The sequence below is a fragment of the Caloenas nicobarica genome, chromosome 16 (genome assembly GCF_036013445.1).
Source record: "Caloenas nicobarica isolate bCalNic1 chromosome 16, bCalNic1.hap1, whole genome shotgun sequence".
Classification (NCBI taxonomy): Eukaryota; Metazoa; Chordata; class Aves; order Columbiformes; family Columbidae; genus Caloenas; species Caloenas nicobarica.
In genome coordinates, this window is record NC_088260.1 from 6,025,678 (window position 1) to 6,049,456 (window position 23,779).

General features: G+C 47.9%; 1 protein-coding gene across 1 annotated transcript; it reads left to right on the forward strand.

Moving 5' to 3' along the window:
• Nucleotides 1-107: 107 nt before the first annotated feature.
• Nucleotides 108-22,276, forward strand: UBE3B (ubiquitin protein ligase E3B). The gene is made up of 29 exons (XM_065646397.1): nt 108-324; nt 1,031-1,127; nt 1,213-1,295; nt 1,836-2,005; nt 2,089-2,209; nt 2,889-2,948; nt 3,368-3,472; nt 3,575-3,671; nt 4,180-4,265; nt 4,938-5,020; nt 5,979-6,084; nt 6,742-6,862; nt 7,525-7,702; nt 8,114-8,283; nt 8,948-9,115; nt 9,901-10,072; nt 10,509-10,627; nt 11,299-11,413; nt 11,823-11,922; nt 12,186-12,305; nt 12,635-12,811; nt 12,902-13,012; nt 13,566-13,703; nt 14,141-14,206; nt 16,098-16,156; nt 17,740-17,922; nt 18,183-18,294; nt 18,639-18,731; nt 19,201-22,276. Exons 4-29 carry the CDS (start codon nt 1,845-1,847, stop codon nt 19,390-19,392), a joined length of 3,213 nt encoding a protein of 1,070 aa, XP_065502469.1. The 5' UTR covers nt 108-324; nt 1,031-1,127; nt 1,213-1,295; nt 1,836-1,844; the 3' UTR covers nt 19,393-22,276.
• Nucleotides 22,277-23,779: the final 1,503 nt, after the last annotated feature.

A 23,779-nucleotide genomic window follows, 5' to 3' on the forward strand; every position in this document is an offset into this window, starting at 1 on the left:
CTTCCGCCACCGCCCGGGTGCTCCGCCAAACCCTTCCGATGTACCGCGCGGCCCTCCCAGCGGTGCCGCCGACCCGGCCCGGCCCGACCCGGCCCGACCTACCGGCAGCAGCGAGACCAGCGCCGGCTGCCTTCCGTACGCCGAGCCCAGCGGAGCCGCCGGGCGAGAGAGCGGAACGGCAGCGGCGGGGCGGGTTGTCGGTCGGAGCGCTTACACGGGGGACGAGGCGGAGGCTGCCGGGCAACGGGGCCGCGGGCCTGGGCCGCGGCGGAGCTGCCGGGCTCTACCACCGGCGGCCCGGGAGGAGGTGGCGGCGGAGCGAGGGTGAGGCCGAGGCCGAGGCCCCGGGGCTGTGGGGCGGGTGCCGGGGCCCGGCGGGTTGGGCTGCGCTGCGCTGTGGGGGCTCCGGGATGAGCCTTTGGGGCTGTGGAAATGCTGAGGGGTCTGGAGTTTCTGATGAGGAAAGGCTGAGAGAGCTGGGGCTGTTCAGCTGGAGAAGAGAAGCTGAGAGGGTTCTTATCAATGTGATAAATATCTCCGGGGTGGGTGTCAGAGGAGGGACCAGACTCTGTTCAGAGGTGCCCAACGATGGGATGAGGGGCAACGGGCACAGACTGAAACACAGGAGGTTCCTTCTGAATATGAGCAGAAACTTCTTTACTTTGAGGTGCCAGAGCCCTGGAACAGGCTGCCCAGGGCGGGTGTGGAGTCTCCTTCTCTGGAGACATTCAAACCAACCTGGATATGACCCTGTGTGATCTGTTCTGGTGACCCTGCGTTAGGAATTGGGCTGGGGGATCTACAGAGGTCCCTTCAACCCCAACCAGGCTGGGGTTCAGTGGTGAAGTAGTGGGTGTGAGGGAGGTGGGGTCTCTGCTGGCTGCTGAGAGTGGCGTGGGCAAGTCCCAAGGTGGGTCCTGCCCAGGTGGACCAGGAAACACTCGCTGTGGGGCGGCTGCTGCTCAGGGCCCCAGCACGCCTGATGCTGGTCTTTGCTTTTATCACACATTGGGTTGTGTTTTCCCCACAGGAACTATGTGTGCCAGTGATCGCAACTGAGCAGGGGTGCTGCTTCTCCTTTCTTGAAGCTTTTCTGACTTCACATGTTCTCAAGGATGTAGTGAGAGGTCAGTCTGGTCAAAAGGACTTAGAATTGCAAAGGTAGAGAGGAAATCCCCAAATCATCTCCAGGTGATGTGCTTTTCTGTGCAGGAGCTGCCCGAACCCAGTGGGTGGGGATCGTGTTTGCATATAAATGATTATCATACACATCTTTTGGAGAAGTAAGCCCTCAGGTGGGTTCATTGTTAAGTATTTATAAAGCTGTTGTTGACTCTGTGCATTTTGTGTTGTTGAGCAGCAATCAGTTAGCTTTCAAGTGTCGCTTGTGCTCTTTCTGTTGTGTCTGTGCCTATAGAAATGTTCTTGTATGTTATCTGTAAACAAGAAAATGGAAAACAACAAAGACCCGGAAGGGAAGTTAGAGTACAGGGTGTGGAACACAATGAGAACACGATAGTTGGAGTTTTTTGCTCTTAAAATCTGTTTGCCTGCATTAGATTGTGGGCTTTTTTGGAATGATTCGGATATCAGTGTGTTGCCTTGTTGCAGCCCTGCTGACAAGTAACTTTGGCTTTCTTAGGCTGCTTTTTGCACTAATTTCTTTTTGTGCTGTTGGGTGCTCTCCTTCCCCTACCGAAATGTTGGATGCAGGGGGTCAGTTCAGAAGTGATGTAAAGAATTACCCTTGCCTGTGCGTTGTGTCCCCTCTGCCTCTGGTTCCCCAGGTGTTTTCTGCAATGATTCTTATATTTCCTTAAATTTACATTTGGTAGGTTACAAAAATGTTCAGTGCAAGCCAATCCTCCAAAGCCCAGTTCCTGGACAAAGCGCGGCAGGCTCGGGAGGAGCGGCGGGAGCTGAAGGAGAGGGAACGAGCTGCCATCCAGATCCAGGCTTTGATCAGGAGATTTCTCTGTCGATGTCGTCTGCAGAGGGAGATAAGGTGTGTGAAATTCTACCTTCCACGCTTTGCTCTTGTCTGGAGAGGTGTGCTTGATTTTTAACTCATTTTTCCCACTTGGGTAGGAGAGAAGTGGAGGATTTCTTTGCGGCAAGTGAATCTGGCTCAAATAAAAGAAGTGCTCTTTCTGTCTTCAGAATTGCTAGGAAACTGCTGTTTGTATTTAATCCTAAAGAGGACAAAGAGGTAAGGTGGCAACTCTGACAGGCTTTCCTTCTTTTGAGGACGTTTTAACATGTTAAATATGTTTAATTAGTTACCTGGCGATCATGTAGTTTGCCTTGTTATATTTTGGCCTCAGAAATATTAACTCTGTTTCCTTGTCCTTCTTGGAGAGATCTGCCTGTAGGAATGAAATAGAAGAACCCTTGCATTTTTTAGTAGCCGTTCCATATTCGGGACGTAGTTTAATGACTCTTGTTGCCGATGACCACGCCAAGTTCCGTAACTGAGCAGTGCCCTCGGATTTTGTCAGCTGCAGCAGCTTCCCAGGCAGCTCCGTTGTGACGAGCTCACACAGTGTCCTGGCAGAGTCTGGTGTGAAGACAGTTCGTGTTGCAACTACTTTTCTCACCCTACCGTGCATTTGTGGTTTCAGAGTGAAGCCCTTTGCTGTAGTGTCTGTGAAATGATGATATTTGCCCCAGGAAACTGTGAGAGCTAATTATGAGGAAAACAATTGGAAAATGAAAGGCTGTATATAAGGAGCTGTCGGCACTGGCTGTAGAGAATGTGTTTGGAACACTTGGTTTGTTATGGAGGTGTCTTGCTCCCTCTGTTGAGCTGTTCCTAGTGCTTTTCCGCAATAGCCCTTCCTGTTGTTGAAACTAATGCCACCTTTTTCCTTTTTTTTTTTTCCTCCCAGAGATTTGAAAAGCTCTGCCGGTGTATTCTTAATAGTATGGATGTTGAGAATGAGCCCAAGGTCAGCAGCATGGTTTTTTTAGTTTGAGGCTGGGAGGGTTGTTTGTGGTTTGGGTTTTTTTTTGTTTTGTTTTTAATTCTGTGTGTGGGGATTTAGGTTGGTGATACGTTAATTTTTAGCTTTCAAAACCCCAAACACTACTGAGATTCTGTGATGAAACGTTGGACAAGTTCTGTAGTATTCCTCTGATATTTTTACCCTGTATACAGCAACAGGAGTTAAAGAGGGATTTCTTTCTGTGGTGGGTGGTGTGTTTTGACCAGTGAATTGTGGGGAGAGAAATATCTTCGTTCGCCACTGGGCTAAGCAGGGCACTGGGGAAGTTGTGTTGTTACAAAGCTCCCTGGTAATACATTCTGGTGATCAGCACCACAAATACCGATCGCTGCTGCCGTTTGTTTTGTATCTGCCTGTCTCAGGTATGGTACGTGTCGCTGGCGCTCTCCAAGGATCTTACGCTTTTATGGATCAAACAGATCAAGGACGTTTTGTGGTTTTGCTGTGAATTCCTCAAGCAGCTTAAGGTGAGAAACGTTTTCTTTGTGTTTTGTCTCCCTGCATTTAACAGTTCTGTCCTTTGGCACAAAGCTAATTTGATGTGTTGACATTGGTGTTTGCTATCGCAGCCTGACATCTTGCAAGACTCCAGACTGGTCAACTTGCACCTCACAATGCTTGTCACCTTCACGGACACTTCTACGTGGAAAATCCTTCGGGGAAAAGGTTGGTGCATCCAATTCAATATTTTAAGCCACTCATCTGGGATTTGCTATTAAAATCTACTGAGTGTTTTTTCTGCATGTTTTATTCTCCCTGTGCTTACCACGAAGATTCATTATGCTGCTGTACCTGCACAAAGCATGGAACAGGCAGCAAGGATTCTGTTGAGATTAGACAGGCTATTTCCCTTAGAACAGCAACAGTTACAATGTTTTTATAATGCTCCAAAATCTCATGCACAAGAAGTGTTCAGGGGATAATGGAATGTGGTTTTAGCTCTGGGTTTTTGTTGGAAATTCACACAGAAAAGGTAAACAAGTATTTAGAGGAAATGAGACTCATACCTTCAACAAGACTTGATGCAAAATGCTGCTAAAACAGTGTTTTTGCATATAAGGGCAAGGACTTTGTGCAAAAAGAACTCATGAATTGACAAACATTTATAGTGTGTAAGGAGGTAAAGAGTGGAGCCGTGATGTTGTTTGAGTAACACTCGTGTTTAACTTGGCAGGTGAAACCCTGAGGCCGGCCATGAACCACATCTGTGCAAACATCATGGGACACCTGAATCAGAAGGGATTTTATTCTGTGCTGCAGGTCAGTCTCCAGCTGATACGGTTCTGTCTTCTCTTTGTTCTAAACAAGCCCCAGTCCTGCACGGGCTCCTTGTTCTGAGGAAACTTTTATGGTCTCTGTGTGTCAGGGAGAAGCTGGTCGTGGAACACCGATGATTTGTGTGTGGTTGTATTTTTCTTCAAAGCAATGAAGCAGAGTCTCCCCACTTGAGACCAAATACACCATCTCCTTTTTGTCACTGAATCTAAATCATACTTAATCTCCTTGTAATGAGATGGACAGGGGGGAGTCTTGAATATTTTTCCAGACTTTGCTGCTGCCATGTTGTATGGGTCTGGTTTGGTTTACTGTTCTGCTGGGGAAGGGAACTGGGGTAGTTTTTATTAATCTTCTAAATGAGAATTATATTACCAGGCAACTGTGAGCCTTGCCTGGCAATCGTAAAAGGCCTGGGAAACCTCTGAGTACAGGTGCTAGAGAAATAAGTCTGTAGAGTGTCTGATTGCAGTTTTTCTTTTATGCCTTTATTAACCTGAAGCCCTTGTAGTTCTGCCAAATGACTTATGGTAACAGGTGTTTAGGTTTCTCTGGTGGTGTTCTTTTTCTCTGCTCTGAAAATAAACATAATGTCTTTCAGGAGTAGTCATCATCTCTTTCTGAGTAGTGCAGTTTGTTTGTTTGTTTTTATTCCAGATTTTGCTAACTAATGGCTTGGCAAGATCCAGACCTTCCTTGTCCAAAGGCTCTTTAACTGCCGTCTTCTCCCTGGCATTGCGGTAAGGCAGCCAGAGCTGCTTGGAGTGACTTGCAGTTTAAGTCATCTTTATTGTGTTTTTGAAGACTTCTCATTCTACCAGTCTCTGTGCCACTGAGAATATCGTCCTGATGAAAGAAGCTGCTTTAGGCAAATAGTTCACTTTCCTGTCATCCTTTTTCAGATCAGAATGCTCTGAAGTCAGTAATTAGTGTTAGTGTGAGCCTGGACTTTGGAGTGCAATTCCAGTTTAGAGCACAGCGTCTGTATGTCTTTCTGTTGAACCATCAGAAGGGATGGGAGGTCTCTAGATAAGTACAGTGGTTCACAAAGAACAATGAGCTGCTAATGCAGATTTACCTGTTACTCAGTTTGCAGGGGCAAAGTTTGTCCCTGAAACAAGAGCTCTTTGCAGGTCTGTCTAATGATTCAGTCTGTTTTCTTTAAAAAAAGAAAAGTATGCTGTTACCCTGACCTCATGTCACTTCACTTTGGAAATCTGCAGCCACTAATGAGCATTCTTTTAATGACTTCAGTGGTTAATTGTGTGCTACTTCTCTTCTGTAGCTGTCACTGCTGGGATGATGAGGTGGTGATGTTCAGTAGGGTAGTAGTGGATGTCCTTGAATATGTCACTTAACATCTTCCTAAGGAAAACAACTATTTAATTACTGACTTCGTGGTAGTGGGGAGAAGAGAAATTTAGGAAATGAACCACAAAGCACTTACAGTGCTCTGGGTGGTGTTGATGTGCTGGGTAAAAATACATTATGCTGTGAACCGTTTGGCTGATATTCCTTTGAGTCATAAGCAATTTTGTGAGCTTACTTTGATAACAGGAGTGTAAGTGAATGTTCTTTTTCCAGTGGCACCTCTTGATGGGGGTAGAACCAGCAGCCGGTTCTGAAAGGCTCGGTTACAGACTGTGTCTGACTTTGCTAGGTTGGGCTTCTTGCACTGAAGTATTTTTCTCCTTGTAGCCCTGTGGTTGCTGCGCAGTTTTCAGACAATCTGTTGAGGTCGTTTCTGATCCATATCATGTCTGTGCCTGCTATAATGACTCATCTTGCTACTCTAACACCTGAGGTAAGCGGGTGATGTAATAGTGCCAAAAATCCACTGAATATCACATAAGACCACTTGTTATTCTGTTTTATCAACTCTTGGAACAGAGCATTGGCATTTCTCTCTCTGCCGGATTCAACTTTCTGTTACTGAAGCGCTTGTTCCTTACACCCTACAGATACTCTGGGTTTGTAATACAGCAGAAGTGGGATGATGGGCTGAACTGCCCTAAAATAAATAAATAAGAATAAAGCTAAAGACATACATGAGAAACAGCTTGAATTTTTTTGCATGTCCTTATTCTTCCATTTCTGTAACCATAGGCAGAGCCATAGCAAGAATCAGTCTGTTTGCATAGCAGAGAATCTGTGATGATAATTAGTAGCTTGTCCACGTGGCTACTCTTCTGTGTGGCTTGGTGTGGACAGGCACGTTTTGTGCCAAATGGGCATTCTGTGTTCTCGCAGACAGATACTTGCAGAGGTCTGTCTACACCTAGAATGTGGCCTATTCACCTGCAAGGTTTTTTATTTCCTAGACCAGCTTCCTGTCACATTCTCTTCAGCGCAAGTCTCAACTTGCTGCTTTCTTTGGAAAGGAAAGACAATCCGAATTGCTGACGGCAGATCAGGTGTGGCAACTTCTCAGCCTCACTGGCCGTTAAATTCTGTCTTTCAGCGTCTGGCAGTGATAGAATGTCATGATCTTTTCCGCAAGTTCATCCTATTTTTAAGTCGTGAAGCACAATGCCGAGATGTCTGTGTGTGCCTGGAAGGAAGTCACACTCTTTGTTTGTTGGGTAAGCACCTGTAAGACTTCTTTTTTTTTTTTTTTTCCCCACTGTGCTTGGAAGAGAATTTTGAGTCAAATTGTCATTCTCCAGGGGTCAGAGCTGCATCCAACTTATGATTTTTTTTATCCTTAGTTATATGATTTTAAATAATAATTGAGATTTATCTAGTGATGTTGCAAACATGGTTTAAGGCCCTTGCAAATGGAGGAAGGGTCAGAAGATTCTTGTATACATGTCATCACGCCTAAACCATGAAGTAGTATCCCCGCTAGCTTTTCACTTGAACTCTGAGAAAGCCTCACAGCGTAGCAGACTTGGATCTAACTTCCCTGAAGGGATGTGCTACTGAAATATTTTAAATTCACATTTCTGTAAAAGTAACAAGAGGAACAGTTGGAACTCGGGAATAACCATGGATCATCTGTAGGTTACAGTACTTGGTAGCAGGTGTTGGTGGGATTTAGGTGAGAAGGCGGCCAAAGGGAGATGCCACCGCAGGGGCTGATGTGTGCTGGACACGGCTCGCTGCAGAGTGCTCTCTTATTCTTCACAGAAATCCTCACTGGGGTTTGAAAAGGGTTGTGAGTTCATTCCCTCTATTATGTCTGTAGCCACTGTCCCGCAGCATCTGTTGCTCTTAAATCTTGCTGTGCTGGTCATTCCACCAGGTAATCTCGTGTACCTGGGCTCCTTGAATGACAGAGTTCTTGAGGAGGAGACGGCTCACTTTGTGGGTGTGCTCGTTCACATGCTCTCCTACTGCCAGAAGTATGTTTCACAAAAGAAATCCAACCTCACCCACTGGCATCCTGTTCTGGGCTGGTTTTCACAGACTGTGGATTACGGGTGAGTGAGGAGAACCTTATGCTGATAGATGATTAAGCCTCTCTCTTTTTTCTTTCTTTTTTTTTTTTTCTTTTTTTAATGCTGCAATGTGTTTTATGTTTTGAAATGAGCAGTGTGACCCTATTCAGAATAACTTCTCAGATATTTCAGGTTATATCTGCACAATATAAACTGGTGCATTCATATACAGACTATTACATGAGGACATTTGTTTAGTATAGTCAGACTGGTAAACAGTGGCCATACTGGTACACTCAGCACGGGACCTGCATGTCAGCTCTTCCTATGAGAACCATCTGTAGGGTGGGTGCAAACTCCGTTTTGATGATGAGCTAGACGTATCACAGTCTCACTGTCCGGTGTTTTATTCCAGCCTGCCTTCTAACATGTCTCTTCTGACTTGTCTTTCAGCCTGAATGAGTCCATGCCTCTGCTGACGAAGCAACTGCAGCATCTCTGGGGAGTCCACCTGATCCGCATCCTCTTCAGTGACGTGCTCAGCAAGAAATTGCTGGAGAATCAGGAAACAGCTCAGCTGCCAACACAGCCCATTTCCCCTCAGAACAGCCTTCCGATGAAGAGTCAGTTTGGGAGGGTTGCTTTGGTTTTGTGCGCGCGTGTGTGTACACATCTTTGTCTCTCCTAGACATGCAGGGCTTTGACTTTGCCGCTTATGCTAAAAGGTTTGAGTAATTACTTGCTGCTGCGGCTTAGGTGGGGATATGATCTCTCCTACTTGTAATTCCTGCTCAGAATGCCTCTGTGACCCGGGGCAATCCTCTTACTTTGGTGCTGTGAAAAATATTTGCTTATTTTAGCAGGATTTATGATTATTTCTCAAGTAGCTGAAGTGCTTACAGCATAACTTAGTACTTCCCAAAGCAAGATGAGAGGGCAGCTTCCGAGGTGGAAAACAAGGGGAAGCTGGCTTGGGGACCTGCAACGTGCGGTCATTCTGCAGAGTATTTGGAATAAAACAGTTGTATTCTAACTATTTTCTAGCTGCTGCCCATAGCACTAGATCCCGTGGTCATTAGTTACTGTGGTTTTGTAGAGTAGTGCCCACTGAAATATTCTGTATGGTGTCTGCCAGAAAAATCCACCCAAACCTCCTGTCTGTGGAATGACTTAGTCTGCTTAAAATCCTCTTTATCGCATGGCTGTCAAGTGACTGAGAATAAGAAACAGTACAGAACAGCACTTCTGTCTCCTGAGCCAAGGTCTCATGTGCTTCTCTTTGCACAGGTCTTTTCAAGAGAGCTTTCCAGAAATCTGCGTCTGTCCGCAACATTCTCAAGCCTGTTGGGGGCAAGCGAGTGGACTCGGCAGAAGTGCAGAAGGTGTGCAGCATCTGTGTCCTGTACCAAACCACGCTCACAACACTGACACAGATCCGGCTGCAGATACTCACAGGTCAGGGTGCTTCTGTGCTTTTCAAATCACTTAAAAATGTGGAGAAAAAATAGATTTTTCTTATTAAATTCTGTTGACTTGTTGGTAGTTTTATTACTGACAACAGTTTATTGACTGGCTGGGTGGAAGGCTTGTTCCATCTTGAATCATACATCTGATCAATAACATTCATCACTTCTTTATCAACATTAATTCTCCAGAATACAAATTGAAGCAAGTTTTCCTATAATGAAACCTTGCTTACTCCATATCAAACTTAAGACTGAGTCAGTGTTTTTGAGAACCTGGCAATATTAATCTTTATGTGGTGGAAACGCTGAATGCTTTCATACATCTTTAGAACAAATTACCTGTCTTGGGAATGGATGGAGGAGGAGATAAGGCTGGTTTGGAGCAGAGGAATGACTCCAGAGCCTTTGTTTGTGGCTGTAGTGGTGCCCACAGATACAACCCTGTTCTTTGTGTTCTCATCTCTAAGATGGCTGTAACGGTGATTGGGTCGCAGGAATTAATTATTTTCTAAAGTTGCGAAATAATTAGTGAGAGAAGGCTTCAGATGTGCATACAATTAATGCCTCGTTAAAAGGCTTTTTTTCTGCTTTCCTGGTGATTGTACACCTCCCGTTAATGCAGACAGGCTTGGGAGCCAAATGTGATGTTTATGTTCCCTTCAAATAATGTGTTTGCAAAAGGATTTTTCAGCTCCAAGTCACGTTTGTTTGAGCCTACATGAACAAGGAGACAGATCAAGCTTTACTGAGCGTGCTTTCTTTTTCTGTTGCTAGGCCTCACTTACCTGGATGATCTGCTGCCCAAATTATGGGCTTTTATCTGTGAACTGGGACCACAGGGCGGGTTAAAGCTCTTCTTGGAGTGCTTGAATAATGATACAGAGGAATCCAAGAGGCTCCTGGCCATGTTGATGCTCTTCTGTGACTGCTCCCGCCACCTTATCACGTAGGTAGCAAGCAGGGGGTGCTCTCTAGATTTGTAATGCAAAGCTGTTGTATTTCTTAGGTTTCAAGAGGAACAGTTAAGGTATTTCTGCCTTTGCATAACAATAACTAGGCAGAGTAAAAAAAAAAAATGGTGTTGCTGGTCAGTAGAGACAGTTTTCATAGCATGAATAATGAAAAAGTTCTCTTGGGGACTAATGTATACGTCTATGAAATACTGTTTTCGCTGTATCTCAGACCTTTCATGCTGTCTTCTGTTAGGATCAGATATCCATCAAAGTCAATAAATAAGGTTTAGTTGTTTATGGCTTTAAGTCTTCGTGGGTGTCAGTTGTCATAGAAATAAGAGCTGCTTCTAAAGGATAATGTGCCTTTATGAAAATTTCAAAAGGGAATTAAATTGGTGCTTGTGCATTTGCATTTGTTTTCTCTGATAGGATTCTTGATGACATAGAAGTCTATGAAGAGCAGATTTCATTCAAACTGGAAGAGCTTGTTACTATCTCATCTTTTCTGAATTCCTTTGTATTTAAGATGATCTGGGATGGAATTGTAGGTAAGTGCTTTTATTAGCATGAGTTGAGGTTACTGTTAGAACAACAATTGCCATTAATTTTGGAATCTGAAGCTTCTGTGAATTATTACTTTGCACAAAAAAACATATCACATTGTGTGGCATGAGAATATGTCCCAGTCTTTTGGTGTCCAGATGCCATTATTGTGCTTGGCACCAAATAGAGTGCACTTTTCTATTTCCAACAAGGATTTGTGTAACAGACTTGATGTGCACGTTGCTTTTTGCCAGAGCATAGCGTGACTGGGCCATACATTGGACAAGAATGTAATGTGGTGCTTTGAGAAAGCACAGCAGGCTTGCTGGGGTAGATATCTAGTAGATATTGCTCTGTAGATATCTAGTGTTGATCTGTATGCTGGTATGATTTGAGTAGAGCTCAATTCTGACAGTTAGATGGGACAGTCCATTTTTGCTGTGATGGCTCAGCTGGAGCTGCTTGAGATGGTTTTGCTGTGCCTAAGAGTTTTTTCACTTGGATCGAAGAGGAGACTGTGTCTTCTGGAAGGCATGAAATCTCTCCCATCTGCAACCAGTGTGGTTTAGGAGAAATACATTTGTCCTTAGTGTGGGGCAGAGGATCAATATGTTGCTCTTGGACACTCCAGTTCCCCGGGGTGCCTGGACATTGCTGCTTTGTTCCTTTTGTTCAGAGAACGCCCGAGGGGAGACCCTGGAGCTGTTTCATTCTGTCCATGGCTGGCTCATGGTCTTGTACGAACGGGACTGCCGCAGGCGCTTTGCTCCGGAGGATCACTGGTTACGCAAGTAAGTGTGCAGCTCAAGGCAGGGATTGTATGGAGCTGTGTGCTTGTCCCAGTGCACCAGCTTCCCTGTGGGTGACCAGTTTGAGGTCCCTTACTTTAAACTGAGTTCCCCTTGTCCTACCTGCAAGATCCAGGTCAGAACTGCTCCCTGGGTTTGCATTTGAGGCTACCCCTCCTGTTGTGCTTCTCTTCTGCAGTGTAAGAATTAGCTGCTGCTCACGGAGGGTGAGGCTTTGCAAACTGCCTCAGCACTTAACAGCTCGAGTGTCTCTGGCCATCTTAGCTCTGTACACCTGAGCACTTATGTCGTCTTTGAAATCATTACAGGTTTCCTCTCTCTCCTACCCCTGGCTGTTCCCCACACCTGGGCATTTCTCAGGCATCTCTGAATCTGTGCCTTTCTTTGTAAGGGACCTCAAACCCAGCGTGCTCTTCCAGGAGCTGGACAAGGACAAGAAACGAGCCCAGCTGCTCCTGCAGTACATCCCGCACATCATTCCCCACAAGAACGTGAGTAGGACAGGGACAGAGGGTGCAGGCTGAAAAGCCAGTGACCTGGTTGGCCTGGGATGGAAGGGACATGCATCTTGAGCATTTTGTGACGTGGAGCTTGTGACCGAAATGCCAGTTAAACAAAAGTCTTCTTCCTCCAAACTCTCCCCAACATATTTCCTCTAAACTGTCTTCATTGAGAGAGAGCTGATGTGTGCAGGCAGCTGCACAGAGTCAGCCCACAGTGCCTGATGAAAACTTACATTTCTTTTCTTTTTAAGAGAGTGCTGCTTTTCCGAAACATGGTTACAAAGGAGAAGGAGAAGCTTGGCCTGGTTGAAACCAGTTCTGCATCGCCTCATGTCACACATATCACGATCCGCCGCTCACGGATGCTGGAGGTGAGTGACCTGGCTTGGCTTGCAGAAGCCAACCAAGAAACCAGTGACTTGGTCTGTCAAGAACATGGGGTGTGAATGTGCTTTTACCTTCTCTGTGGGCACTGAGGGACCCAGTGCCAGTTCTGTCGCTTTTGTATGAAGTGATATGACAGGAAAATGCTGGACCTTAGTTCACCTCAGACTGCTACAAACCTGGAGTTTTGACTAGGAAAAATGCTGGTCTTTTTGAACACAAGATTTAATGACAAATGCAGATTTCTGGGGTGTCTGCACGGGTGTTTCATGTGTCTCCCTGCGTGATTGTCCTCTGCCTCTTCTGCTCTGTGTAGGATGGGTATGAACAGCTACGGCAGCTTTCCCAGAACGCCATGAAAGGAGTGATCAGAGTGAAGTTTGTGAATGATCTGGGTGTCGATGAGGCTGGCATTGATCAAGATGGTGTCTTCAAAGAGTTTCTGGAAGAGATAATAAAGAAGGTGTTTGACCCTGCACTCAACTTGTTCAAGGTATGATGCAGAGCTGCAGATGCTGACTGTGACGACCCGTTGCAGAGAGAAACAGCCTGGCTCACTGCGTTGTTACCTGTTTGTGTGCAGACAACTAGCGGTGACGAGAGGCTTTATCCATCCCCAACATCCTACATTCATGAGAACTACCTCCAGCTCTTTGAGTTTGTGGGCAAGATGCTTGGGAAGGCTGTCTATGAGGTGAGCCACAAGTAGCACGTTAGGATATTGTCACTGTTGGCATCTGTCACATGCTTGGGGAGGTGTTATTGAAGAGGTGAATTTGAAAAAATGACTTGGATAAAGATACTGATGGTGGAGCAGTCTGGCACTTCTTCAGGCAGATATTAAAAACAGTTTTGGAGGTAAAACCTGGGACATATCTTGATTATTCTTCTTGGTGCTGGGGACACTGGAATAGCCTGTTATTTTGGTGTTACACCTTACAAGCATCCATTTGTTGATAACTTAGTTAAAGGGACATGTGGTGAAAAGGAGGATGGGATGACAGAATTACCCTCTCCATGTAAGATAGTTCTCTTAAAGAAAACATGAAGTTGCCCTGTTGCCTTTTTGTAGCTGCTCGGCTAATTAATGGATTTTAGAAGGGTGTGGGTTTCTTAGCTGATTTCAGTGTCTTACATCTTTGCACTTCTTCTGCAACACGTGATCTGCCTACAGGCCTCATAGTCAAAGATGTTGCACAGGAAAAATGTGCAGCAGGACCTTACCGATGTGTTCTCCTTGTCTGCAGGGAATAGTTGTGGATGTACCATTTGCTTCCTTCTTCTTGAGCCAGCTGCTTGGGCACCACCACAGCGTCTTCTACAGCTCCGTAGATGAACTTCCCTCCTTGGACTCGGAGTTCTATAAAAATCTCACTTCAATTAAGGTTTGAGCATTCATTTTCCTGTTGTTTAACTCCCTTACCGCTGGCTGCTGCTAGAAATACTAGGATTGCAAATTCTTTTGGGGTACTGATCATCTTTAAAAACACACTGGAAGTACTTGGTGATGCAGAGGCAGGTTGGCAGGTGGCTGTCCTGTGTTTTCACTGGGGTGGGCAGGGGTGAGAAAGGAGTCTGAAGGTGTAAACCTGGAACTGGCAGTTGGGAAATCCCAAGTTTTAGCATCAGTTCTTGTGCAGTGTCCCCATAACCTAAAGCAACTCATGTTGATTCTATAATTCTATGGTTCTGTGTATTTGTTATGCTTTGGTGCCTCGTACCTGCTGGGGATCACTTAGTGGGAGAGTAATAGAAAAATGCAGAACTGCTGTTCCTGCTGCTAAACACTGACCGTCTTTCCCTTTCTCTGTTGTTCCTCTAGCGCTATGATGGCGATATCAGTGACCTGGGTTTAACACTGTCCTACGATGAAGATGTGATGGGTCAGGTAGGTTTTTATTCAATGACTGATACTCCAAGTCCACAACCCTGGCTCAGGCAGTCCCTGTTCCCCCTGGTTAGATCTCGGCTGTTCCATACAGGAGCGTCTCCCTTGCTTGTCTGGCTAATGCCACCAGGAAGAGCCTTTGAAGCACTGAGATGGATCCTGAGGGATCCCACAGCCTGTGGTGCCAGAAGTGGCAGATTGGGGCATTTGGCAGCAGAACTGGGTTTGACTCCTGAGCAGAGGTGTCCCAGCTTTTATTAGTGTCCTCAGAGCAGAGAAATAAGCCTGCAGCCTGACTTGTCAGCAGAAGACAGCTATTATTCTCTGCTGGGCTTTCTGAGAGCTGTTCCTGAGCATCTCAAAGTCAGGCACTGTCCACACTCACATTACAAAGTGCTTTTTACTCTGGTACTTGCAGTTCCGAGCATTTGGGTTGGATGCTCCGCATGGCCCATCCGAACAAGGATCCTGAGGGGACTCACTGTAAATGACCTTGTGTTTGATTGTGGTTAGGGCTGAGCTCTGCTCTCTTTTTATAAAAACCACCTGTGCTGACAGGTTGGCTCAGCATCACAGCGTCTCTGAACTCTCCTGTAGGATTCTGTGGCTTCGTTGAGTATTTAGCTGTGGATAGAGAATAGCTTTTTCCACAAAAAAGTTTGCCCTCTGACCCTTAATTTTTCTAGTGCCCGGATTTTGTATTTTCTAGTTGAAAAACATTGTTTTGTGCTTTCCCTGCATAACTGGTTTTCCTGTCTTTTAAAAAGAAGAATCCACGTGAGCAGGGAGGAATTCCTTTTCTTTCAACGTAGCCATTTCCATCAGAGAAACTTGACGTCTGTCAGGAGGTCTCGTGGCCTTGAGAAGCAAAGTCTTTGTCAGTCCCTTATAAAGGCTTCAAGGTTCTTGGTTGTACTTGTGCCTTGGGTTCTGTGATGCTGTGTGTGCACAGCTGGAACATACAGATAGATAAGACGTCAGTGGATGCTGTTGTTGCTGCAGATTCTGTGGGGAGAGCCCAGCTAGCATGAAGCCTGAACAGTTAGCACTGCAGATCCAGTGGCACGGGGCTCAGAGACCACTGAGTCATGGAGCGTTTATCTGGGGCAGCTTGTCCTTGAGAGCTTTCTATGCTGCGGGTTTTTTTTATTCCTAAGTTGCCTAGTTTGGACCTAGCTTGCATTACAGCACGCAAAGCTTCTAAACTGAGCGGGGCACCCCGTTTTCCTCATGCTTTGGCCACACCGAAGCATCCATCTGGGGTAACCTTGTGGTTCCTGGTTGAACTTGTGTGTCTCCGCTGGGTCCAGCTTTGTGTTGGGCACAGGGGAGCTGAGCTTCTCCCCGTGCTGGGTTCCCTTCTGACCTTGGAAGTCACCTGGAACTGAAGCCCAGAGGCCACTGTAACATGTGAATAATGACTTTCCTGAGTGCCCAGCTTGAGGGACAGGGAACTCCAGGGAGCTGTGTCACTCGGGTGGCCCCAGACAAGACCTGTGGAGCAGACGGCCAGGGATTGTGCTGGCAGACTGAGCTATGCAAAGGCTCTGAGCTCGTTCAGCCTCTGGATTCGGGGACTGTGACAGTCCCCCGGGGCTCTTCGAGTTGATTTGTGTGCGGTTCAGCAGTGATGGATCGGACGAGAGAGGAGGTTTCCTTGAAGAAGCACTGGCTCCACTGGTGGGAGAGGTGGAGTTCCCCGCTGTTCAATTACTATGTTAATAGTTAAGTGAAACTGGTTCAAGGCAGAAACAGGATTATTACTTAAATTTTAAATCCTACTGTTTTATTGTAAAAATAAATGTTTTATGGGGAGGTAATATCTTAGCGTGGCATTTCTTTCCATTGTGGTTCCAGGCAGTAATTAGCAATACAATCATTTCTTCCTCAGCTTGTTTGCCATGAACTTGTTCCTGGAGGGAAGACCATTCCCGTTACCAATGAAAATAAGTAAGTACAGCAATTAGATTTTTAAGGTCACCACTGCAAAATACTTTATTCTAGTTCCTTGGGCTTGCATCTGGAATGAATTGAGATAGATTGGAATAGAAGGAGCACATAAATATCTTAATAGAATTTACTGGTTACAGTTCATCGGCAGAAATTGTATTAAATTCGATTTGCAAAATAAAAATTGACAATTTGCTTCTTGAAACAGCGCTTCTGAGGTCAAAGGCACACAGTCTGTGAGATTCTGCAGAATTTAATGACGGTGATAGATACAGACAGATGGATTCAAAGCAATTCAGGCACACAGTCGTGAACATAGAGGGCACAGATGCTCAAAGACACCTTGGAGCAGACAGATCTCAGAATGATAACATGTGGCAGTCGTATAAAGCGCTGTTCTTCAGAGGAGACAGTGGTGAGTTCAAATGTAGTCGACAGTCGTACTTTAGACACAGGAAATCGGAGGAGACACAGAGCCCTGTAGCTATTTTCACAGATAACCGGCTTTTAGATAGTTATCGTAAATGTCAACTCCGGAGCCTGAAAACCAAACCCACCTTTTTGTTCCCTTCATTTTTTTTCTTTCTCTGTAGCCTTCAGTGATCATAAAAGCAGGATAAAATATCTATTAAGCAGATGTGTGTTTGAACTGGTAATCTGGGGGTGGTTCTCTTTAATGGCAAGTGAAAGCTGGATCCTACCTGAGGATTTGTCTTTGTTAGTCGTGCTGCGCAACCTGATGTTCCCAGAAGTCTCTTCCCTTCTCGATCTCTGACCAGGGAGTTTGCATTTGAAAGGATCATTCTCTGGCTTGTCAGAAGTCAGCTCAGGGAAAAAGTTGAAAGTCCTGTATGTTGCTCTGATCGCTTACAGCAGAAACTTTGAAGCTTTTGTGCAGCCATGCACACAGATGGGTAGTTGGGAGAGAGCAGAAGCAGCATTAGATGTGGAAGCAATCTTGAAACAGTTCTGTCTGCTAATGCGGAGTGAGGTCAGCTGGCTGAAAACCCAGTGCAGGGGGTTGTGGTGTCTGCCCAGGAGCTGGTGAAGTAGAATCTGCCAGCTTGGTTGTTCTGACTGTCGGTGAGAAGAGGAAGCCTGATGGTGCTTCCCTCTGATAAACAGTGCACCTCTTCATACTGCTGGAATGAAGGTGGAAATCTCCTCAGTGCTTTTTGGTGTGTTGATTCTCCAGCCATGGGTTCCAGTGCAGCATCAAACCTAGAGAAGCGACCGTGACTGCGATCTGATCCTTTAAAGAGGAGCTGGATGCACGCTCTGCTCTGTGAGCTGCTGTCCGGCCAAGGTTCTTCAAGTGATTATTATTAAAACCAGCCAGTCCCTGGTTTGGGAAGAAGCTCTGAGAAATGAACAGACGGTCCCAGAGGCGGGGGGCAAAGTCTGGGCAGAAGAACAGCTTTTTCTGCTTAAACAAAGAGCAGGGCCCTGGAGGGGAAAGTATAATGCAGTGCTAGTCCCTTTTGGGCTGGAGAGACAGGTCAGCAGCCTGGTTCCTGCACCAGCGAGGTGGTTATCCCTTGCTGCTGCATCTCCCTCACTGCCACCCTCCCTGTCACACGCAGGATCAGCTACATCCATCTCATGGCTCACTTTCGGATGCACACACAAATCAAGAGTCAGACAGCAGCACTCATCAGTGGATTCAGGTCGATCATTAAGCCTGAGTGGATTCGTATGTTTTCTGCACCAGAATTGCAGCGGCTGATCTCTGGTGACAACGCTGAGATTGACCTCGAGGACTTAAAGTAAGTGAGCAACTTGGTGTGCTGGTCTCCTTGCTCAGCAAACTGAGCCGGTTTCTTACAGAGCTGTTTGGAGGTTTGCAGGAGACTGACTCTTTCACAGCTTTCTGCTCCTCCTAACTGAAATTTGAGGAGCAGATAGAAATGGAGCTGTTCCTTAAAGCTAATTTGGACAAAGTACCAATGAACAGGAAGGGTCTCTTCCTCCACTGGCTCCTGAGAGCAGAAATTCTCTCTGCCTGTCACAGCCTTTCTCTCCCCAGAAAACACACAGTGTATTACGGAGGCTTCCATGGGAGTCACCGGGTCATTATCTGGCTGTGGGACATCCTGGCCAATGACTTCAGCCCCGAGGAGAGAGCCATGTTTCTCAAGGTAATCGCTGGCGTTTCAGCCCAGCCTGCCTTTCGGGTTGGTTGTGCCAGTGCTGTTCTCCTCCAGTTAGCTGGGTGCTTTCTCCACAAATGCTTGACACCTTAAAATCAACATCCTGCTCCTCAAAGGGACAGCCCTGGAAGCAGAGTTTCTATAAATGCTCTTTGTCACCCTGCCTAGACGGCAGTTTTCAAAGACCAGCAGAGCTGCGCACTAAAGCTCAGCAGCATGTACTGGGGGTGCTCAAACGCCAGCCCGAGCAGCTGTGACTGCGTTACCCGCAGGTCTGGCACAGCCAGGCTGCTCTCACTGCTGCCGTCTTTCACCGTCCGTCACTTTTTCAGTTTGTTACCAGCTGCTCCAGGCCTCCGCTTCTGGGCTTCGCCTACCTCAAGCCTCCATTTTCCATCCGCTGCGTGGAAGTCTCTGATGACCAGGTAGGGACCCTGCTTGCTCTTGTCTCGTGTGTTCCCTGCCAGGCCCCTCCCAGCCTCCTCATCTCGCACCAGGAAACTCTTAAGGCATAAAGATACGTGCTCCGTAGGGCAAGGTGAAACAACCTCACCCTGATAGGGTGCATACAGCTGCACCTACCGGCTCCCACACACAGCAGCACTCGGGCTCTTACTGCCTGTCTCCAGGGTTGTGTTTTCCCCTTGGGACGTCCCTGTGCCACTGATCCTGTCCCCTGTGCACCCTGCACAGGGACTCGCCATTTGTGACGGCAGTTGCAGTTACAAGAGAAGCTCCTTTCTACCCACTGTGGGGGACAGGGCTTCGAGGTTCGGCTCTCCCTGTTCCCAGCAGACGGGTTTAGGGCTGGCACCTCTGCCCTGTGCACAGGCACCCTGCTTGGCAAGAGCACAGCGGAGAAGTGCAAGGTGCTGTATTTCTGCCCCGTTCCAGGACACCGGTGACACGCTGGGTAGCGTGCTACGAGGCTTCTTCACGATCCGCAAGAAAGAGCCAGGCGGGCGTCTTCCGACCTCCTCTACATGTTTCAACCTCCTCAAGCTCCCCAACTACAGCAAGAAGAGCATCCTGCGGGAGAAGCTGCGCTACGCCATCAGCATGAACACTGGCTTCGAGCTGTCCTAGTGGCCCTGGACTCGGCGACAGGGGCTCTCGGAGCTGCTGGCTGCTGCTGGAGGTGGAGGCCTTCGTGCACAGAGCTGCCGGCTCACGCGAGGGCTGGAGAGATGCAGCTGATAATAAAGGTTTCCGGGGAAGAGCTGCTGGGCCAGATAGGGCTGGCTCTTCTTGGGCACTGCTCCAGGATGAAGGAGGTGACAGGCCTGACCCAATGCACTTCACTTGACACCCACGTAAATCGTCTTTAAAAGCAAACCCCAGGGGAGCACAAAAGGAACATTAAAAGTGCCAGTCAGATTAGTGACTGTGATACCCCCAGCAGGCTCTGCAGTCTGGGCAGCTGCTGCTGGGGGAGCGTTTCTTTTTCCTTTCCCAGGAGATGGTCCAGTTTCTTACTGGGTGGAACTCGGTCTGTGGGAAGCTGCACAAAGGCAGAAACGTGACAGAGCCCACGAGGAGACAAGCAAGAGGCTGCAGCATTGGATGTGCCACAAACAGGCACTGTTCTCTCAGGTCAGGTGTGCGTGGGGGCTGCCCAATTCCCTCGCTCTGTGCAAGGCCCTTGCGTTTGTCTCAGAGAATGAACCGCTCGCCCAGACTTGAGAAGCAGCAGGTTAAACACAAGCAGATGGACTCTGCCACTCTCAGGAAGGTTTCCGAGTGCGGGAGGTTAAGAGCTCAAGCGGCAGGCGTGAGGGTCAGCGTGCTGAGCCAGCTGCGCCTCTGCCAAGCTCTTGCCAGAGCCTGTGCTTCGGACAAGAGAGTTTGTTGTCTGAATTTGCTCAGGAGCAGAAAAGGTTTAATTTTATTTCGTTTCCAGAGGACAGGCGGTGGCACGCGGCTCGGGCAGCCCTCACCCCCTGTGTGCTCTGGAAGGGAAATGCGTCGAGTTGCTGAGAGCCCTCTGGAAACCTCCGCTGGCAAATCTCCTCTTGCTCGGGTAGAGGTTTCACTTTGTTTGCAGGCTCTTTTGTGAGGGAGACATGCTGTTTCGAACCAGGACTTGGCCTCTGCGTAACAGCCACATTTGCTTTGTTGCCAAACTATTTATTTTGGTCGCTTTGTCTCATTCTGGCCTTATTTTTAATGGTTGATGCTTGCCAGCAGCAGGCAGCTTTTTCAGGTTGATCTGAAAGGCAGGGTGTGAGTGGGGAGTGTGCACGTGTGTGTGTTTTGGGGAGGTTTGGACCTTTCCTACCATTTCTAATGAAGTTCAGAGCCTGATTCGTAAAGCGTCTCTGCAACTTCCCAGCCTTGGTCCCTCATGCTGTTGCAAGTCCTGCCTGGGCCCAGACCAGGTGAGAGGAGAGACTGCGATCTCCTGGGCTGCTCAGTTCTTGCGGGGTTTCTGGCACAAAGGAAAGCCATGTACGTTCCCCTGTTTGGGACAGGACTAAAAACCAGTCACCCTCTCCCGTTCCCCAATTCTGCTCACTAATAAAACAAGCTCACTGATAAAGCACAGGCTGCTGCTCTCTCCCCTGGACTTCCCTTTCCCCCTGGAAAGGCACCTGTGGCATTGGTGACCCTCACCCTGTGCTCTGGCCCTTCTGCACGGCTCAGAGCTTCGCTGCACAAGGCAGCTGGCAGCAGCCAGACCCTACCTCAGCCTTGGTCCATCCCTCAAGTTGCACCAGGGGAGGTTTAGATTGGACACTAAGGAATATTTCTTCCCAGAAAGGGCTATCAGGCATTGGAACAGGCTGCCTAGGGCAGTGGTGGAGTCACCATCCCCAGAGAGGTTGAACAGATGTGGAGATGAGGTTCTCAGGGACGTGGGGTAGTGCCAGGGGTGGGTTAACGGTTGGACTCGATGATTTTGAGGGTCTTTTCCAACCAAAATGATTCTGTGATTCTGTCCTGCAAGGATTCATGTCCCCAGGTGTGCACGTTTCTCCACAGAGGGGAAGCTCCCTGGGCTCTTTGGAAGACCCTCTGAACCACGATATGTTGCACATTTCAAACAGACCAGAAAATACTTGGCGCTTTTCAACCAAGAGAACAGAGGTGGCCTTTGCTTCATTTTTCTCTTGTCTTGCTTCAGCTGGTTCTCAGAGAAGTAACCCGTTTTTTTAGAACCAATGCCTGGAAATGCATCTGGAAAACCACATCAGGTTGCTTTTTCTATGTCAGCTCAGTAATATTAAACAGGAGTGATCGGAAGCATTAGTGAGGACAGGAATGTCTGCATTCAGAGGACTCAAGATACTGGACTGAATCCGGAGAAATTAAAAATGATAATAAGCTGGTTTTTTAAAATAGGATTTCTTTTTTTACATAGAACATTTCAGCATTAACCAGTTGTTAATGTGTAGTTTGGAGATTTTAGGCACTGACTTGTACCAATCATAGTTTAAAATATCACACGAGCTCTTTTTTTCTTTTAGGGAAAAGCAGTGTCTAAATAGAACACAATGGTTGTTCAGTTGAGTGGATTGTTGAACACAGTGGAATAAAATCTTTGCTTCCCTTTCTTCCTTCCTTCTTCAGGAGTGCCATTCCTAGAAAAGATATTAATGCAGACTTAGCGAGGTCCCTCCAAACTGGGAAATATTGCACTACCAGACACTACATCCAATTTTGTAGCTAGCATAGAAAACGTGATTGTCTAGTGTGCGCCCTGGGTGGCTGTGTGTGCAACAACAATATTGCTCTTGAGTAGCTGATTTCTGTACGACTGGGAGGCTTCAATACATTTTTACCTGAGCAGAAGGCCGCAAAAGTGTGTCGGTCCCTGCCTGCACTGCAGTGTTCTGCGTGGGTGTTCTTTGTAGGGCAGGGATGCTTTTGCCATGGGAGATTAATGACTGGTTTTTTTCTATAGAAGACTCACTGCTGGGGAGACCTCGGTTACATCCCTTGTATCAGAAATGCAGGGAAGAGAAAAATAAATCTGGTATGATAAGATGACTGGGTGTCTCCTCTTCCTTTCTATGGTGCAATGCTGCTGCTCAGAGCAGGGAGCAGAGTTTTGGGGCGCTGATACCACGGGAGGCTGCGAGATGGGCTGGCGGCTGCTGCTCCCTTGGAAATCCCTTTTGCTGGGCTGGTTCCTGCGTGCGCTCGGGTGCCCCTGAGAGATGGGCTCCTCAGGGTGCTCTGATGAGCAATATGAGACCTGGCAGCGTTGTTTGAAATGGGATTTGTTCTTGTGTCTCGGAGTATGATGGAAGAATTCTATTTGGTTCTGCAGGGTGCTGAGACTTGGGTCCCTCGTACCTTCCTGAGAGTGCAGGTGCTCTGGGGATGTGTTGGGTGGTGAGCCCAGGGCAGGAGTTCACAGTGCTCTGCGCACGTCTCTGCTCAGCTGGGAATGGTGGCTGGTGGAAGGAAAACCAGATGGGAACGCCAAGGCAGATCCCCCAGCGCAGGAGCGCAGGGCAGCACGTGTCCCCGGGCGCTCAGCTGCCCTGTCCGGCGAGCACTCTTTGCCAGGAGCTGCAGCTTGGTGGCAAAGCTGCCTTCAGAAGAGCCAGGCCTGGGTGTGGGTGGTCAGCAGGGCCAACTCTGGATCTTTGCACCAAGGAATTTTACACTTCTTGGTTTGGGGAGGGAGAAGAGGCGTAGGGAGACATGGGTTTGTGGGGCAAGGCTGCGCTTTTATATTTTAGAAACTGCCCTAAGGACCCGCCACTCAAGCCAACATGGGGTTTGTTGTTAGTAATAATAATAATAATAAGATAGGCACTGTGTTGCTCCCCTCTGGGAGCATCCTGGTAGGAGCGAGGAGTTCCCCCAGAGTTCAGAGTTGGTGTGTGGAGCTGCCCTGGCTCCCTGCCCGCTCTCGCCGTGCCCGTCCTTGCGTTTGCCCTGGGACCGTGTGCTCGAGACCAGCCCCGTGGGCGCTGCGGCTTCGCTGGGGAGAGGGAGCTCGGTGGGAGCGAGGGAGAGGGCTCACAGTCAGTGTGCAAGCGCCATTGTTTTGACACAGAGGCATATGGCGCCGTCAGAAACAGCAAAAAGAAACCCCACAGCAGATGCTGCCAAGGCAGAGAGCTGGCAGCGAACAGCCAGGCCTGCAAAGCGCCCGCTTCCCCGTCGCCGCGTGGCACGCCAGCATGGCACGGTCTTGCCGGGGATGGCTCCGTGCACACCACTGCACCTCGGGACTGACCGAAGGTGACGCCTGATGGTGGCCAAGGCGCTCAGACCACGCACGGGCTGGGCATGGAGAGCTGGAGCGATCGCCAGAGGCTGGTGCTGCCTCAGCGGCGGTGCTGGGGTGTCCCAACCGCGGTGGCTGCCGTGCGGGCAGGTGCTGGCCGGGGACATGCGCTGCTGCTGCTGTGCGGGCACAGGCGTGCTGGGGAGCTGACAGCTTCCCCCGCTGCTCCTCTGCTCCTCCAGCCTGGCCCAGGCCCTGACCCACACCACAGACCGGTGTTCCCTCTGT

Coding starts and splice junctions, on each gene's coding strand:
- UBE3B (XM_065646397.1), top strand. CDS start 1,845: ATGTTCAGTGCAAGCCAATCCTCCAAAGCCCAGTTCCTGGACAAAGCG. Junction 3,473..3,574: donor AATTCCTCAAGCAGCTTAAG/GTGAGAAACGTT, acceptor TTGCTATCGCAG/CCTGACATCTTGCAAGACTC. Junction 10,628..11,298: donor GATCTGGGATGGAATTGTAG/GTAAGTGCTTTT, acceptor CCTTTTGTTCAG/AGAACGCCCGAGGGGAGACC.